Source organism: Pteropus alecto, unplaced genomic scaffold (genome assembly GCF_000325575.1).
Source record: "Pteropus alecto unplaced genomic scaffold, ASM32557v1 scaffold7, whole genome shotgun sequence".
Taxonomy (NCBI): domain Eukaryota; kingdom Metazoa; phylum Chordata; class Mammalia; order Chiroptera; family Pteropodidae; genus Pteropus; species Pteropus alecto.
In genome coordinates, this window is record NW_006494614.1 from 65,300,966 (window position 1) to 65,319,551 (window position 18,586).

Consider the following 18,586-nt stretch of genomic DNA (forward strand, 5'->3'; position numbering starts at 1 on the left):
ATTTGCCAAGCACAGGAAGATGCACTTCACAGATTCGAGTTGCTTAACATATCCCAAAAAGGAGAAAACTCAAAGGATTTCACTCAGAAACATACAAAAAACTGGAGGAAACACATTTGGTGTCTGAATCCAGTTCAAAGCCCAGGATTCTAAGGGAGGAAAAAAAATTCTAATTTCCTAGTCTCTGCACGCCCCTTTAAAATTTTGTATTTTTCTGTGTAATTTGTATTTTAATATTACAAAGGCCATTGTTCTAAAAGAACACTGAGCAAAAGATGTGCAGTTCTCAGAGAAGGAAATACTAGAGCCAAGAGACACATGAAAAGATCTTAATGTTATTAACAATAAAAGAAATGCAAATTTAAGCCACAGTAACCTACAATTTCAAACTTAACAGACTGGCAACATTCGGAAGTTTCACAAAAACAAGTGCTGGCATTAAGAGTTGGCAACGAAAATAACTATAAATTGGTTCAACTTTGTAAAACAGTATCTTCGTATAACAAAGAGTAGATGGGAATATACTTTGTACTGGCAAATCTTATTACATACTCTAAGCCTACAGAGGAATCTAGCTGACGCCACGTTTTTAAAACTACTGCTGCTATAGGGATTTAAATACCAGTCACAAGATATACAAAGATAGAAGCAATGTCTAATGAATCTTATGCATATAAATACTTGACATGTACAAGGAAATTCAGTTATACTATTTATAATTAAAAATATGTAAAATTAAATTAAATTAAAAAAGTAAAGGTTAACAACCCAAATATACAGCAACAGTAGATTGCTCTGGCCTATATACATCTATGTATAGCACCGTTTTTGTGGGCTGTGCAAGGTCGGAGACTGACAGGCGCTTCCAGGGTTTATAAGGAGTGATTCTTCCTAGTACTATGGGTCTTTGTCCTCAAAGCGCTCACTACAGTCAGATAATTTTGAGCCCTTCCAAGACGTGTACTGCACATCGGAGCGACACTGTGTCATTGCGATAACGTGACCTCATGAATTTCCGGGAAGTGTTAGTCCACATACAACTTATTGTTGTGACAGCCTGGACACAGGACATCCTGGGAAATGCAGTCCAGGGCAAGTGGGCACCAAATACTTAAGGCACATATCAGCTGGTCAGCGAGGCAGCGGGGTTTTGGATGAGAGGAACTCTTCCACGGGTAGAGGCCAGTTCTTGTGCGGCAGCAGCCAAGATTGCCCAAATTCTGACAGGAGAACGCACGAACGAGCAGACGAATAACTCGAAGAACTTTAGTCCGCATAATTTCCTAGGAAGTGTAGTTTCGTGGTTTGGACACCATTGTCCTTACAACGCAAGTAGAGGGTAGCAGGTTTCAATAGAGGCGACCGTTGTTCTGATACTCTGCACGCATGTCCGGATAGGCCACTCTGCCTGATCGCTCCAGGAAGAGTAGTTTCTTAGAAAGCCCAGGCGGTTCTCGCGATGCTCCGAGATCGCGCGCAGTCGCGTAGGCTTCTGGGAAGTGTGGTTTTGTAGGCGCGTAGGTACTGGCGATTTGTGTCCCTGACACCCAAGAGTCTTGAGAAATCCCGCTCTGGTGTGGGCTCCGCCCTTGGTGCACTCCGCGGTAGTCTCGTGCCAGGCGGCGGTATTCTCCGTCCTGGAAGCTGGAAGGACTTTGGGCAGTGCAGTTCCCAGCGGCCATTGTCAGCTCGCAGCGACCCGGCGCGTCCCGTACGCGGTGGTGCCCGCTCTGGACGTCCCCGCCCGGTCTTCGGGCCGGCTGAGGATTCGGGCAAGTGTGGGTCCTGGGTGGGAGGCCGGGGCCGGGTGCTTTGCACGGCCTCCAGACCTTGGTTCCAGGGTCTTACCCTGCTGGGTAAACCCAGGCAGGGCCATACCTTTCTGGGCCTCTCTGTCCTGCTCTGCAAAAGGGGCATCAGGATGGCGCTTACCTCATAGAGCTTCGCCAAAAGAAAATGGGCGGGTAGGTGTACACAGTACGCACTGAAAGAAAATGCCATCTGCGGTTCTCATTATCCAGTCAGAAAGCTGACGCTTTCCAGTTGTATCAGGTTGAACAAGTTGCTTCAGTATCGCCAAGTTTCAGTTTTCTCATCGTTTAAAAAGGAAATCTGGAATAATGTGATTGCGCACCATGCACAGAGTGAAGATTTAACGAGCTCATATTTAACATTATTATTACTGTTGCTTTATGAGTTTGTCTCTTAATGTATATAAAAATTGATTTACACGCAGGTGGCACCTGGTAAATGGTTATGTCGTGCCAAGGAACACTCTCTAAGTACAGGGAAAAATTGGAATCCTAGAAAATGATTCTCATTTTGCTTTTCCATTAGGCATGTCACAGAGCTGCAAGATAGCCTGATTTTCGTGACTGCTTTTTCCTGTTCTTGATCTGCCTTCTCAGGACACTGCTCTTCTATAAGACAAGAGCCTGGAAAGAAGACTATATTGACTACTGGAAATTGCAAAATCATGTTCCAGGTAAGTTGGTATGTCCCCAGATCTTCCTGGAACACCTTATCAGGATTCTTGAGTGTTTGCTTTGCTTCTCTACCAATTCACACCTAACAAAGTCCTTTTAGAGATTGGACTCATGATTCCTTTCATTATAGCAAAGGATGGAGCCCACAGAAAAACTCCAAAATACTATCGTCTTTCAGTTTCTCCTCTCTTCTGCCAGTTTTCTGCCTTTTTAGAGTCTTGAGCAAAACTTTAAAATTACAATTCAAAATTCAAGTTTGGAGATTTAGGTTATTTGCTTTATAGTTGTCAGAGCTCTGTCATGTAGTCTCAATGGTATATCAATCCTTTCAGTTGTTCAAGTGATGTTTGGAGTCATCTCGTTTCCTCCCTTTCTCTTATAGCTCACATTCAGACACTCTAGTTGGTTCTAAAATATATACAAGATATAAACAGAATCTGATCATTGGTTACCCCATCACCGCCACCACCACCACTGCCACCCTGATCCAAGCAACCTAGATTATTGCAGTAGCCTCCGAGTGGGATTCTCTGCTTCTGCCCTTGACTCTCTTTAGTCTCTTCTCAATACAGAGATGCTCTTGTTATATAAATCCTGTTATTCTTCAGCTTAAAACTGTTCACTGGCCCTAACTCAGAATAGAAGTCAGAGTTCTGTAGTGACTGAAAAAGCTTTGTACATTTAGGCTATTACCTCTCCGATATCATCTTTCTTCTCTGTCTACTTGTTCCCTGTAGGCTCCAGCCACACTGGCTACTGCCTCCAGGCCTTGGAAGTTGCTGTCTCATCTGCTTGGTGTATTCTTTCCGTAGATGTGCACAAACTTGCATTCTTACTTTCTTTGTGTCTTTGCTCAATGGTTCTTTCTCAGTAAACCTTCCCTGAACACCTATTTAAAATTGTCAGTCACCTTTGAACTGTCACTTCCACTCCTCCATCACTGTTCTGCTGTTTGTCAAAGTGCTTATCACTCACTAGCTGATAGACTATATGTTTAGTATATTAATATGTTCATTATTTGTCTCCTCACACTGGGAGGGATTTTTTTCTTTTTTATTAACCCAAGGTGGTAACTGGCACAAAACAAATGCTTAGTAAATAGTTGTTGAGTGAATGAGTGATGAAAAAATGATAGGCAGAATCATGGGGTGGAAGATGAAGCCTGCACAGGACAAGGTATGAGTGGCAGATGTGCATGTTGGGCCAGGTCTGGTTTCTTGGGAGTATTAGATAATTAGAATTGAAAAAAAATATTTTTTTTAAAAGTAAAAGCTAAAGTGAACTGATTGCCAAAATCATTCATTGATTCATTTCCTACACATTTATGAAGTACCTGTTAGGAAGAATTTTACATAGTTTTGGGTGTACACTGACATGCAAGACCTCATGTGCAGTACTGTTTAAGAGACTTTTCTACAGTGGTAGAAATATTCTAAATGTGTGCTGTCCAGTACGGTAGCCACCAGCCCCATGTGACTATGGTGACTATTGAGTACTTGAACTATGACCAGAGTGACAGGGGAACTGAATTTTAAAATTTATTTATTTTTTATTAATTCCCTCTTTAATTCCCTGTCCCCCGACACTTCACCCCTGACCCATGAATGTTGCCGTTTCCTCTTAAGAACTGGATCTCTGAAGGCGGGGCATCTCCGCCCCCCTCCATGCGCTCATAGCACACACCCGGGGCCTGGTGCACCCAGGACCCGGTGCACCCGGAGTATGGTCCATGGCTCCATCTGGGGCGTGAACCCAGGACCTTCTGCGTGTAAAGCAGACGTGCTAACCGCTACACTATGGAGCCACCCCAAAATTTATTTTTTATTTAAATTTATATAGCCAAATGTGGCTAGTGGCAACTGTATCGAGTGGCACAGGACTGGTAGAAAAGTAAGAAAGCATAAGAAATTAAGATAGGTACTAGAACAAATATCCTGAATTTTTCTGGGGACAAAGATGAATGAACATCCCTGGCTGCCCAGGCAATTGAAGGGGAAGAAAGAAGAGAAGCATCCCTGGGGAAGCAGGGCTGGAACTGATTTTGGTGGCCCATAGTACCTGGGAGGCAGAGGTGGAAGCAAAGTTATACTGAACTGAGAGAACACTTTGAGCACAGGTAGAGATGCCTAAGAGAGTCTTTGAAGGAACTGCAGTTGTTCTCAAATGAGATTTTGTTCCCCTTGACCCTACCCTTAGGGCACATTTGGTAATATTTAGAGATATATTTGGTTGTCACAACCATGTTGGGGGAGGAGGGGAGTTGCTACTAACATCTAATGGATAGAGGCTAGGGATGCTGCTAAACACCCTACGATGCACAGGACAGCTCTCCACAAATAAGAATTATCCAGCCTAAAATGTCAAAGTGTCAAGGTTGAGAAACCATGATCTAAATAAAGAGCAAAGAGTATTAATGAGATTATGTGAGTTTTCTTCTCTAGACTTTTAATACAATGCCATTCATTAGTGTGTTCAAAACTTAAAATATGAAATATCTTTGCATCGGTAGAATAAAACATAGTATTTTATGCATTTAATATAGTGTTAGCAAGAGTAAATACAAATGGAAAAAATAATTTTCCTTGGTGCCAAAAGGGAAAAAAGACCTTCTCGCTCTTCCTTAGAGTATTTCCTTGAGAAAAATCTGTAATTGTAAATCTTTTCCGTCCCCTTGAGATGCTCATAACCTTCTTCAAAGGAAAATAAGCCTCTGCCAGTTTTACAAGGCAGTAAAGTCTTTCTTAGGGCCTTGGAGCCATCTCTTTGAAATGCAAACAAAAAGGAAGATGTGCCATTAATTACCTATGTGGGAGTTTGCCTAGGCTCCTGGCTCCAAGTTCTAACTACCTGCTTGTCATAATGATATGAGAAGTTTTATTTTTCTTATTACCAGGTGAATTTAGGATGAAGTATTTGTAGCAAATGATGCTATTAAATCCTCTTAGTAGAGGACAAGTTATCATTTATTTTGAAAGCATATATGTAATGGATTCTATCTGCCTGGCTTTATGAAAGGGTGAAATTTCTTTCTGTCCTTAGAATCTTGTTAATGATTGCCTGTCAAATGCATTACAGTCTGGTTTAATGCTTATTCAATAATAAAACCTGTCTCATTTCTATATCATAGAAAGGATTTTCTGCTTTGCAGATGTGGTTTTTCAATTACCTAGCGAAGGTAAATTCCTACTTTGAAACCAAAGACTAGTATCACTGGTAAACATACATGCAAAATATCCCAATAAAGTAATAGAATGTTGAATCAACTACTCGTGGGGTGAAAATTTACCATAGCCAGACAATATCTATTTCACCATTGAAAGATAGTAGTAATGCCGTTTTACATGCGTACATTTTTACACATAATATAATTTGACTAGCCAGTAAGCTATTATTGAACATCGAAGCTTTTTCTAAAGTTTTGCTATTTTAAATAATACCATGAATGGGTACTGTTGAGGAGAAATCTATTGCCTTAGAAATTCGCCCTTTTATTCTTTACCTTTATTTTAAAGTCCTTCTCAAGGTCCGCCTATGGCATGAAACCATCCTTCAGTCTTCTTGCCCAGGGGTCGCAAATTATTTTAATTATAGATTGATTATTAATACAGGGTTTAAGTATATACCGTAAATGTTTTTCTTTTTGTTTATCTCTGATATAAAAAAAGTCTTTTTTCTGAACCCATTGGATTCTTCTTCTTTTTTTTTTTTAACCATAGTGGATCATCATTTTTTATTATTTACTTAGCATGTAGCTATAAAAAACACTACTAAACACTTGACTATGTGCTGTCAAATGTTGAAGGCTGATTTTAAATATTTTTATAATTCTATTCTCTGACCAAATTAACCCTCCTGAAGCAAAGCCCTATATTTGTCTCTTACCCTTTTGTACAACAATGCTAAGAACATAATTATCCAATTATTACTTAACTTAGATCAGAGTTCTGATTAATGTCACAACTGCTGAATCTTATTCCCTTTCTTCAACCAGGGTAATTTGACCCCTGTCCAGTGACAGAAAAGGCCTGGGCTATGGGTGAGCCTAGTATATTTGCTGTTTCAGGTAACATTTAGTGATGTGGCCATAGACTTCTCTCACGAAGAGTGGCGATGGCTAGATTCTGCTCAGAGGAATTTATACAAGGATGTGATGGTCCAGAATTATGAGAATCTGGTCTCTCTAGGTAAGCATCTCTCTCCCTCCACCTCAGTAGAGGAGATCTCCCATTTGCCACTCTGAATTAATGGAGACCCTCCTGAGTAAATGGCTGAATTTCTATTCCATGTTCCCAAGGAAATGTGTAGTTCTGTTGTGCCCTGACTGAAGCTTATCTTCCCGTTTCAGTGAACATCCTTCAAACCATCCTTTGGTCCTTTTTGTAATGATGGCTTCTCTTCCTTGAGGTCCACGGCTTAAACAAGTTCTATATTTTTCCTGTAAGCAGGTCTTTCTATACCTAAGCCATATGTGATCACTTTATTGGAGGATGGGAAAGAACCTTGGATAGTGGAGAAAAAACTGACAAAAGCTATGTTTCCAGGTAAGTTATGGTGAATCAGGCAAATTAGGTCTTTGTTAAAGATGCTTGTAGAAAGTGCCCGGTGGGAAAGTGGGGCATTTTAGGATATTTTAGAGAGACTGTCTTCAGAGATTCCCAAATGTGACAAAAATTTGGAATCCTTAGCCTAGATTTCAAAATGACCATTCCTCCATCCCAAATTATTTTGTATTACTCATGTCATCAAATTAAAAGTGGAGTTTTCTGCCATCATGATCATTCAAATTGTTATTTTATTTGAAACAAAATAAGGCAAATTACTCTTTTTAAGTACACTTAAAAAATATACCGACAGTTTTAGGTTAAGGAAAGCTGTCAATTAGAAAATCAGTTTTCCACTAAGGCTGAGTTTCAAAGATCAAATACGAATGTAAATGTTAAAGGAAGTAAGGAATGTATGAGACGGTCTCTAAAAACAATATTTTCTAATGTCCAATAAATAATATGATTTCACACAGATCTAATTTTAATCCAATTCCATTTCTACCATAGAAATTGCTTTTCAAGAAGTACCAAAAAAGCAGTGTTTTGCTTTCTTGATATATTTCAGGTTGGGAATCAAAATGGGAAAACAAAGAATTATCAGTGAAGGAGGATATTTGTGATGAAGATTCACACCAAACGGTAATAATAGAAAAAATTATAAAAGTCATGAATTTTCAAATTTTAACAAGGACTGGGAATATATAGAGAAGTTGGAGGGGAAGCATGAAAATCAGGTAGAGCATTTCAGACCAGTGACTCTCACCTTTAGAGAAAGTCCCACTGGGGAAAGTGTTGACAAATACAATACATTTAGAAGCATCTTCTATTTAAATTTAAAGTCTGTTCTTTCTGAACCACAGAGAATGTCTGCTGGAGTGAAATCACATAAACATGATATATTTAAGAAGAGTTTACTGAAAAAATCACTTATAAAAAATGAGAATGTCAGTGGTGGGAAGAAACTTTTGAATTCTAATGAAAGTGTGGCAGCCTTCAACCAGAAGAAATCTCTTACCCTTCACCAGACTTATAATAGAGAGAAAATCTACACATGCAGCGAATGCGGGAAAGCCTTTGGCAAACAATCAATCCTTAATCGCCATTGGAGAATTCATACAGGAGAAAAACCCTATGAATGTCGTGAATGTGGGAAGACTTTTAGCCATGGCTCATCCCTTACTCGACACCAGATAAGCCATAGTGGAGAGAAACCTTATAAATGTATTGAATGTGGAAAGGCCTTTAGCCATGTCTCCTCACTTACTAATCATCAAAGCACTCACACTGGAGAGAAACCATATGAATGTATGCACTGTGGAAAGTCTTTTAGTCGTGTTTCACATCTCATTGAACATCTGAGAATTCATACTCAAGAAAAACTCTATGAGTGTCGAATATGTGGGAAGGCCTTCATTCATAGGTCATCTCTCATTCACCATCAGAAAATTCATACTGGAGAGAAACCTTATGAATGTAGTGAATGTGGAAAAGCCTTTTGCTGTAGTTCACACCTTACTCGACATCAAAGAATTCACATGATAGAGAAACAATTCGAATGCAACAAATGTCTGAAAGTCTTCAGTAGCCTCTCATTTCTTATTCAGCATCAGAGTATTCATACTGAAGAAAAACCCTTTGAATGTCAAAAATGCAGGAAGTCCTTCAACCAGCCTGAATCACTGAATATGCACTTGAGAAATCACACTAGATCGAAACCTTATGAATGCAGTATATGTGGGAAAGCCTTCAGTCATAGGTCATCCCTGCTTCAACATCACAGAATTCATACTGGAGAGAAACCCTATGAATGTATTAAATGTGGGAAGGCCTTCATTTATCACACAACATTTAGAAGACACATGACAACGCACACTGGCGAGAAACCAAGAAAGGTACAGAATTTGGGAAAAGCTTCAGTAATCCCATTTCCTTTCGAAAGCATGAAATAATTACCTGTATAAAAACTCTTGAATGTAAACAGCTTGGGAAAGACTAATTGGTCCGCATTTTTACATGTGAAAATTCCTATGAAAAAGAAATTAAAATGTAGGTAATGTAAGAAAGCTTGATAGAAATTAATTCAGGTGTAAGTGACAGAAAACTTTCAACATGAAACGTTTATTATTAGTGTTGTAAACATATTGTGTATATTGAACCTTTTTTTATAGTGCATCATTGGACTGGATTTCTATTAATTTCAGAAATGAATATTCATGTGAGATATTTCTGAGAGTTGTCTTTCGACAATAGTACATAAGATAAATAGTGCTTTTTTCTTGAAGTATTTAATAGTTCTATCGATTGTTAGCTAAGCCTATTAGATCCATGGTTGAATTGAAGTATATTTTTTATATGTTGTTAGGCTAAATATTTTTTATAATATTTTATTTTGTTTTAGGGGGCTATTGAAAAATGACAGTTTGGTATTTGGGTGTTCCTAGTGACTTTTTCTAGTTGCCTAGTGGCAGTCCCTCTTAACACAGCTCCTTTTGGTGGGGGCGGGGGGGTGGGGATTGTGAATGCAGTATATGTGGGAAAGCCTTCAGTCATAGGTCATCCCTGCTTCAACATCACAGAATTCATACTGGAGAGAAACCCTATGAATGTATTAAATGTGGGAAGACCTTCAGTTGTAGTTCAAACCTTACTGTACATCAGAGAATTCATACTGGAGAAAAGCCATATAAATGTAATGAATGTGGGAAAGCTTTTAGCAAAGGCTCAAATCTTACTGCGCATCAGAGAATACATAATGGAGAGAAACTCAGTAGTGCAATAAGTGTGGAAAAGCCTTTAGGACATGTGAATCACTATACATGTGAAAGATCACATAAGAGAGAAACTGTATGAATGCAGTATTTGTAATAATACACTTCAGCCATTGATCCTCCCTGATTCATTATCAGAAAATTTATATCGGAGAAAAGTCTTACGAATGTGATGAATGTAATGGGGGAGGTCTTTAGCAGAGGTACAAGCCTTATTGTTCATCAGAATTCACACTGTAGAGGAATCATGAAGGCAATAAATGTGAGAATGCCTTTGGCCAGTATTAATCCCTTAATTGACATAAATAAATCCACACTGTATTTACTGTTACATATATGTAACAATTATGAGAAAGTTTAGGCAGTGTGACTCATAAAACATGTATAAACATGTACAGGAGAGAAGCAGTATGAATATAAAAGTTGTGGAAGGTCCTTCAGTTGGAGTGCATCCCTCATTCTACATCAGAGAACTCACACTGAAGAGAAAGCTTATGTAAGAAATGGAGCAAAGTGTTCACTAAGTTCTTATTTTTCTAGACATCAGAAAATTAATGCTAGAACAACCTGAAGGATGTAGGAATTATGTGTAAATCTTTGCAATGATGCCATTTGTAAACAGTTCCACAGAAGAGCAGACAAGCATATTATAAGTGAATATACATTTCTTACAGCAGTAGCTTGCAATTTTACTTGACTCCTACATAGAAATGATCTTTAGTTGGCATGTGAAGATATTTAGTCACCCAGTGGATCCAGTAAATGTTATAAAGTTGGAAAACTAAAGCTGCAAAAGAAATAAAAAGTGGTGTGAATAAAATTCTTGGTCTCTAATAAAATCATTTGTATATAATGAACTCTTTCACTGTGACATTGATATTTCTTGCAAAATTTCCTACTAATTTTGTCTTGAAGAATTAAGACCAGCCTTACTATAGCCTTTTATGGAAGACTAGCAGACCTATGGAAAAAGCTTGATCTCTGTGCTAAGAATATTATTATTTTGGTAAGGATAATTCACAGTCCACTTCAAGTTGGATTAATTCATACATTTTAAGTTTTACAAGTACTGTGAGAACATAACCAAGAAACAACATACTAAAATCAGAACAGGCGTAACTGTGGATGTGCTTTTTAATCTGAATCTTAAAGGATGAGTACTAATTATGTAGCTTTGAGCACACACACTCTGGCGGTCATTCTAGGCAGAGCAGACAAGTTCTGTCATGTTTGCTACAATAATCTATATTGGACTCCTATAATCCACTGTCTGGTTTCAAGTTTTGTAGCTTTGAGGTATTATTGCTGGCAGCATCACTTAGTAACAACAGCAGTCACTTCTCAATCCCTGGATCATAGTTATAGGGGGTTTACCTTGAAATTAATAGTTTAGAGCTGTCTCCATTACTTCTCCAGCCTGCCTACCACTTTTGAAAGCATTAATTTTCTGCAGTACATGTCTCGAAATGGTTAAGAGAATTTTTGTTTACTCCACTGAACCTTGACAGATAATTATGGTTTGTAAGGAGGATGGCTTCAAATATTCTAAGTTGTGGATAAATAGAATTGTCTTACTGGCTCCCATGTTTTCCCATCTTGTGACTAGAAGGGTAACAGATCAATGACTAGGATTATGTGGACACTTGCAGGTAAATGGCAGTTCATGTAGTTTATATTTCAGATTATGTTCTTTGGTGTTTGATAATTGTCAATAAGAAATTATTTTAAATAGGAATATTATATCACTGATATAATACTGGTGTGGACTGAGTGATAGGGTTTCTGACTTTAGACAAAATACCCTCTTACTCCAGTACATATGCTACCGTAACTGAAAACTAAGAGGTGAAGGCACATTCCGTAGCAATTCTCAATAGAGTTAGTTTGGAATGGAATGATGAATTTTTAATATTAAGCAAAGATTTATCTTTCCTTCGTAGTCATGAGATTTTGGAATTCTAGGGAATGTTGAAGGATGAGGAAACATGGCATGGTATCAAAGTTTAAGAGCTGGTATAATTATAGATCTCTCTCTTTCATTTATATATACCTATAGATATAGATATAAACATAGGTATCTATATAGATATATAGATATATATGGAGAGAGAGAAGAAGAGAGAGAGAAGGAATGCCTGCTGTGGGATAATGTCAGTAGCTTTCTGTTTCACTCTCTGTCCCTCTGCTCTCCCAAGCATTGGTGCTGCAAAGATGAAGTAGTTCTTTAATTCCTCAGATTTAATTTGCTTTCACTACACAGTTTTATGCCATCTTGTTATTTTGTTATTAGGGGATGTATCCAAATACCTGTACTTTGCCACTTAAAAAGCATGAGCATACACATAATGTTTTACAACACTTTATTTAAAATGTCTTCACAGTGACACTAGTTTTAAATAGTGAAGGTTTTAAGAAAGCAATAAATATATTACCTTGTTATGGTAAAATATTAGGCTGAGATCATAATGTTATGATATCGATGGAAAATCATGCTCAGTCATGTCAATCACTTCTGGAGCATCTACTGTGGACCAGATAAATAAGACATACTCTACACCTTTTGGGAGCTCAAAAGTGCATGTGCATGCACACGTGTATGTGTGTATCAAGAACATAGCCTCTGCAGCCAAGGTCCTTGGGTATGTATCCAAGTTGCATGTATACAGGTTTTGTATGACATTGGACAGATTACTTCACCATGCTTCAGTTTCCCCATCTGTAAAATGGTGATAATAACACCTATCTCATAGTAGTAGTATCATGGTTAAATGAGTTAACTGGTGTAAAATGTTTATGATGGCTGGCACCTCAAAAACATTCAATGAGTATTAGCTATTTTCATCAGCATTATTTATGTGGCTGTTTCGTCATCCTGGTCTCAAATGTTACATCTTCTAGTAGGTCTTCCTAATCACCTGTCACTCTTTTCTGCTTACTGTTTCACTTTTTATGGGGCTCTTACAAGACACTCCCATCCCCTTCCAACAAATTCTCCTTTGGTCTTTTAGCCATTTTGAGGGGGAATATATTTATTACCCAAAATGCTCTGAGGAGACGAGCACCTTATAGAAGGTGAGACAAGAACACAGCAGGGCTGCAGGAAGGAGGGAGGGTGCCTTACAGAGGTGGTTTGGAGAAAGGGCAGAATGAAGGAGGCTTCAGGTCCTCATATGGAGGAGAAGTGAGGCTTTAGCTCATGAGATGAGAGGCATGAAAGACTTCAGCATCAGTTAGTACCAGATCGTCTGGGCTGAGTGCAGCTGCCCTCACTGTTCCTGAAAAGAGGTTATGACCATGTCATTGAAGGTCGCTGATGCCTGGAAAGTCCAAGTAGCTTCAGTAGCCTTGGACTAGTCAGATGTGCAGAATGTTGTGCAGTCATTGGTAAAAACCCTGAAAGAACTAGAGCATATTTCATTGAGTACTTTCTGGGAGATGCTCTGTGCTGAGCATTAAGGGGGAGTCAGACACTGTCTTTAAACAGGATGCAATTTTGTTAAAGAGACAAAAACTGCCTATAAAGGAGCCACTGATGAAAGACAATGAAAAGGTGGTGTGGCTTGAGCGGCACAGAAAGTAAAGAGCTCTGACATTAAAGATATTGACTAGGTAAAGAGGGTCAAATATATGGTGACAAAGGGAAATTTGACTTTGGGTGATGAAAACAATATAATATACATATGACATTGAATTGTACACTTGAAACTTATACAATTTTATTAACCAATGTCACCCCAATAAATTTAATAAAAAGGCAAATATTGTAAGGGAAAGAATTCTAACCATAATATGGTTAGCAGCAGCAGCTGAGCCTCATGGGTGTGTACCTGCACTGTATACTGTACACTTGCACTGTATACTGAGTATTTTTATGCATCATTCAAGAAATTAAGTGTTCCCAGCTCTGGACCCAAATTCTTGGGTTTGAATCAGCCTGTGAGACTGACACTTGCCCTGGCGAAGTTGCTTCATTTGTCAAGCCTTGATTTTTGTATTAAAAAAAAAAATTCTCACTCTTCCAAGTAGTTGTGAGAATTAAAGACATAATATTCATAAAGCAAACAATGGGGTGTTTGGCAGTGTAAGTTGCTGGGTATGTTCTTTTATTAAATGGAAAGGTAGTTGTAACACTATCTCTTTGCGGATGACATGGTCCTATATAAAGAGAATCTCAAAGAACTCACAAAAACTAATAAGGCTAATAAATGAACTAAGCAACATTGCAGGAAAAATCAATACCCCCAAATCATTTGTGAACTTATAGAACAGCAATGAACAACCTCAAAAGGAAATGAGGAAACTCATTTACAGTAGTGCCTACAAGATTATCTAGTAATGAATTTAACCAAAGTGAAAGACTTGTAAGTGAAAACTAAAAAAACTGCATGAAATTAAAGAAGACCCTAAAAAATGGAAAGATACCTCATGTTCAAAAGAAAGTAAGACAAAATTGCTAAGATGTCAGTGCTAACAAAGATACATACGGATTCAATGCAACCTCTATCAAAATTCCAACAGCCTTTTTATTTTTGCAGAAATCTGAAAGTCAGTCCCCAAATTCATATGGAATTGCAAAGGGCCCCAGATAGTCAAAACAAACCTTAAAAAGAAGAGTAAAGTTTGAGGACTCATACTACCCAACTTTAAAATGTATTATAATGCTACAGTAATTACAACAGTATGGTACTAACATAACAGACATACAGACCAATAGAATAGAATAGAGAACCCAGAAATAATCCTTCACATATATGGCCAATTAATTTTCAACATGGATGCCAAGACCATTCAAGGAGAAAGGACAATCTCCGAAAAAATTGAAGAAAAGGCAACATTTCCTAACTCATTCTATGATGCCAGAATTGCCTTAATACCAAAATCAGACAAAGACACAAGTAACTTACAGACCAATATCCCTTATGAATATGGATGTAAAATATTAGAAATACTAGCAATAGGCATATCTCCAAAGAAGACATATAAACGGCTAATAAGCACCTGAAAAAATGGTCAACATAATTAGTCATTAAGGAAAAGCAAATCAAAACCACAGTGAGGTACCACTTCATACCACTAGGATGTCTACAATAGGAAAAAGGAAATAAGTGTTGTGGAGAAATTGAAGTTATGCTTCCATTTATCAGACACAACATCTACCCAATGCAAATAGGATGGAAAAATTACCATTATTCATACACATGGTGTAGCCATGATAAGGATCCATTTTATTAAAAACATAAAAGCCAATCACAGTGATCACTTGAGCCCCCATGAGACATACACAAAGACAGACCCACAGGGGCCGAAATGCAGAGGATTGAGAATTCTTGATGGCCCTTCGGAGGATTTCACCTTTTATAAGCATTGCCAGAGTTGTCAGTTTACATTTGTTCAAAAGTAATTTTTTGCAAGAACGTCAATCTCCCCACTAGAAAATTTACAGGAATACAAAAATGCTCCTAAATCACTCTGACATCCAATAAAAAACAAACAGTGATATACAGAAGCAGGAAAATATAATCCCAAATAAGAAAAATCAATCATTCAAAACAGGTACATTATTACAGACAGTAAAAGTAGAAGACATTAAAACACAAAGAGGTACTCCATATGTCCAAGAAGCCAAAAGACTGAATACGTTAGAGATATGAAAGATATAAGGAAGATCCTAATCTAAGAGATAAAAATTATAACTTATGATATACAATACACTGGATGGGACTAAGCACAGAGTGAACATTGCAGAAGGAAATATTAGGAAATGGATGCAGTAGTAGAAACTTCAAAATAAAACTAAGAGAAAAAACTAAAAAAAATTAGTGAGCTATGAGACTTCAAAAGGACTAATACACATATAACAGAAGGCCCTGAAAGAGAGGTAGAGGGACAGAGAACCATTTGAAAAAAATAATGCTGGAAATATTTCCAAATTGTTGGAAACTATACACCCACAAAACAAAGTTCAATGAATGTCAAGCTCAAGAGAATATCACCAAGGCACATCATAAACAGTTGCTTAATCCAGTGACAAACAGAAAATCTTAACTGCAACTGGGGAGAGAAGGGAGATATTTAAGTGGGAAAAAGATAACAGCATATTTCTTGTTGGCAAAAATGCACAATATAGTTGAATAACTTTAAAATGTTAGAAGAAATGACCTGGGAAATATATTTCAAAAGCAAAGCGAAATAAAGGCAATTTCATGTACTATACAAAGATTGAAAAAATTCAGTGCCAGCATACTTTTACTATAGAAAATGTGATTTTCCTTCCAGAAAAATGGTACTTGAAATGCCAAAGGAAAACCAAAAGAATGAAGAGCACCAGACACAGTCACTACATGGGAAAAATAAAGATTTTGTTTATTGACATTTAAATCTCTTTAAAAGATAATCAACTGTTTAAAGAATCATAACCATTTGTTGTGGGGTGTATGACATGGAGAAGTAAACATCCAGTAACGGCACAAAGAACAGGAGGCAATAAACAGAAATTACTGTTGTTTTTATGCTCTGTGTGAAGTAGTTTAATATCACTGAGAGTAGACCGTAATAAAGATGCATATCAGGGGTCAACATACTGTAACTCAGGGGCCAAACTTTGTCTACCACCTGTTTTTACATGGCTTATGAGCTTAGAACGATTTTTACACATTAAATGCTTAGAAAAAATTGAGGAGTACCACTTCATGACACGTGAAAATTATTTGAAATTCGAATATTTCCATAAAAAAGTCTTAGTAGATTCTAGCCACATTCTAACTTATATATTGTCTATGGCTATTTAGGTACTTCAGTGGCAGAGGTGAGAGGTTATGGAAGAAATGGCATGTGGCACTCTCACTGCATCACAATGCCACGTGTGCACAACAGTTGCAGTGATGCAGTTTTAACTTAAAAGCAGGTCGAATGACACACTATGTTTCCTACACTGGCATTATGTTTTATTTCTGTTACCAATGTACATCCATCATGTCAAAATAAGAACAGAAAAGTGGACTTCAATTGTCATGCTTTTAAGGCACAACAGTCAGTTATTTTGTTATTGAATTAGATGACATTGTGCTTAGTATGCAATAATGTTATAGCTGTAATAAAAATAAATTAACATTACTAGATAAACACTCACAAAAAATGGTCAGAAAAATAAGGAACTTTACAATGAAATATCACAGAAGGTACTTTGTGAAAAATATTTGAATCTATTGTGTCTGTAAGCAAGTACTGTCAATGGTTTTATTCATTCACATGGCCTTAACCATTATCAGTTCTAGGAATTTTGGCTGAAATAAACTAAGTATTCTGAATTGTTCCATGATACAGGAAGTTCGGTTGCTTAGTAGTGGCATTTTATTATGATTTTTAAACTTAGCGCCAAGAATAAAATTTTCTGAATGAGAAGAATTACTTTCAACCACTATTACTGAACACTGTATACCTGGAAATTAGGTTTTGATTCTAACTTGATGTTTCCTAATAAATTCAACCTAAAATTACAAGGCAACATGTACTTACACGTAAAAGTTAAACTGCAGTAAAGTCTTTTCATCAAAAATTAACCTTGTTTCAATCACAATATTATCAGCAGCTTTATACACGTCTCGTGCTGACAATAGTTATAACAAGGAGAAATTCACTGAACACACGTTTGTATTTGACATATTTCCCAAACTCAAACTACAATTCCCTCATTGATTTTCAGACCTTGAGGCAAGTGCAAAGAAAATTTCCTTATTTAAAAATCCATTTAACTGTGCCACTGAGAAATTTTCACTTTGATAGGAAATCACCTGAATTGGAAGTAATCTGCAGTGTAATTACATGAAAAAGGCAAATGTCAAGAGAAGAATCTAATGGAATTCTATACCTGTCCCCCAAGTGATAAATGTGCTCTATTTAAATTGTATGCTTATGGACTACTGTCAGTATTTGACAGTACTGATGTCTGTATAGAGACATTTTAAAATATGAAATAGATAGTAACATTTTATGAGTGTTATATTGCATTGGATTAAAATTCATTGCAAATTTTTTAAAAAATGAAGTAGGTAAATTCAGATTTGCATTAACAGATGAACGTTTGTAACCTATTTTGATAAGAAATAGTAACTTTTATCTCTAGTTAAATGAAATGTTAGCTCCTCCTAAAATAATATTCATCACATTGGTATACCTATATTAGAAAAATATATAATCATTATTATATTTTGAGTTTTTTAAATTCAAAATGCATCATGATGATCACTTCTTTAGGTATATAAATGGTGAATAACTATGGTGTATACTTGAAACTAATGGAATATTGTATGTTAGCCATAATTTAATATAAATTTTTAAAAGAAAAAAGAATTAAAAATGTATAGAAATTCCTTTTCTCAATTGTTATATATGTGTTAACATAATATCTTTGATTTTGTCCCCTGGCCTAAAATATTTACTCTTTGGCCAATTAGAGAGAAAGTCTCCAACCTCTGATGTAAACCATAAACTCTAAATCAATTGCCAAACTTAAAAAAGGTAATAAATCAATAAAAGGAGATAAAGAAGAATAAAAAACAATCCAAAGGCAGAATAGTAAATACTGAACCATTGCCACTTTGGGGAAATACAGCTTTGGGTTCCTGAGAGCCTCTGGTCACAACCACCAATTGGTATGTTATCTTTTACGGATTTTTTTTTTTTCTGTTTAAAGACACTTTATTTAACATATGTTTCTTACAAATAAATTATATGCAGTATTTCATTATAATAAAATATTTCAATTAAATCATTTTGGTAATGTACTTTT

At 36.9% G+C, this 18,586-nt stretch overlaps 1 protein-coding gene across 1 annotated transcript; it reads left to right on the forward strand.

Moving 5' to 3' along the window:
* The first annotated feature begins 2,343 nt into the window (after positions 1-2,343).
* Positions 2,344-10,618, forward strand: ZNF181 (zinc finger protein 181). Its single transcript, XM_025042686.1, is given in 6 exon segments — positions 2,344-2,485; positions 6,550-6,670; positions 6,932-7,027; positions 7,596-7,691; positions 7,694-8,856; positions 9,653-10,618. Coding segments are annotated over 6 exon segments (1,713 nt in total). The 5' UTR covers positions 2,344-2,476; the 3' UTR covers positions 9,881-10,618.
* The last annotated feature ends 7,968 nt before the right edge of the window (positions 10,619-18,586 follow it).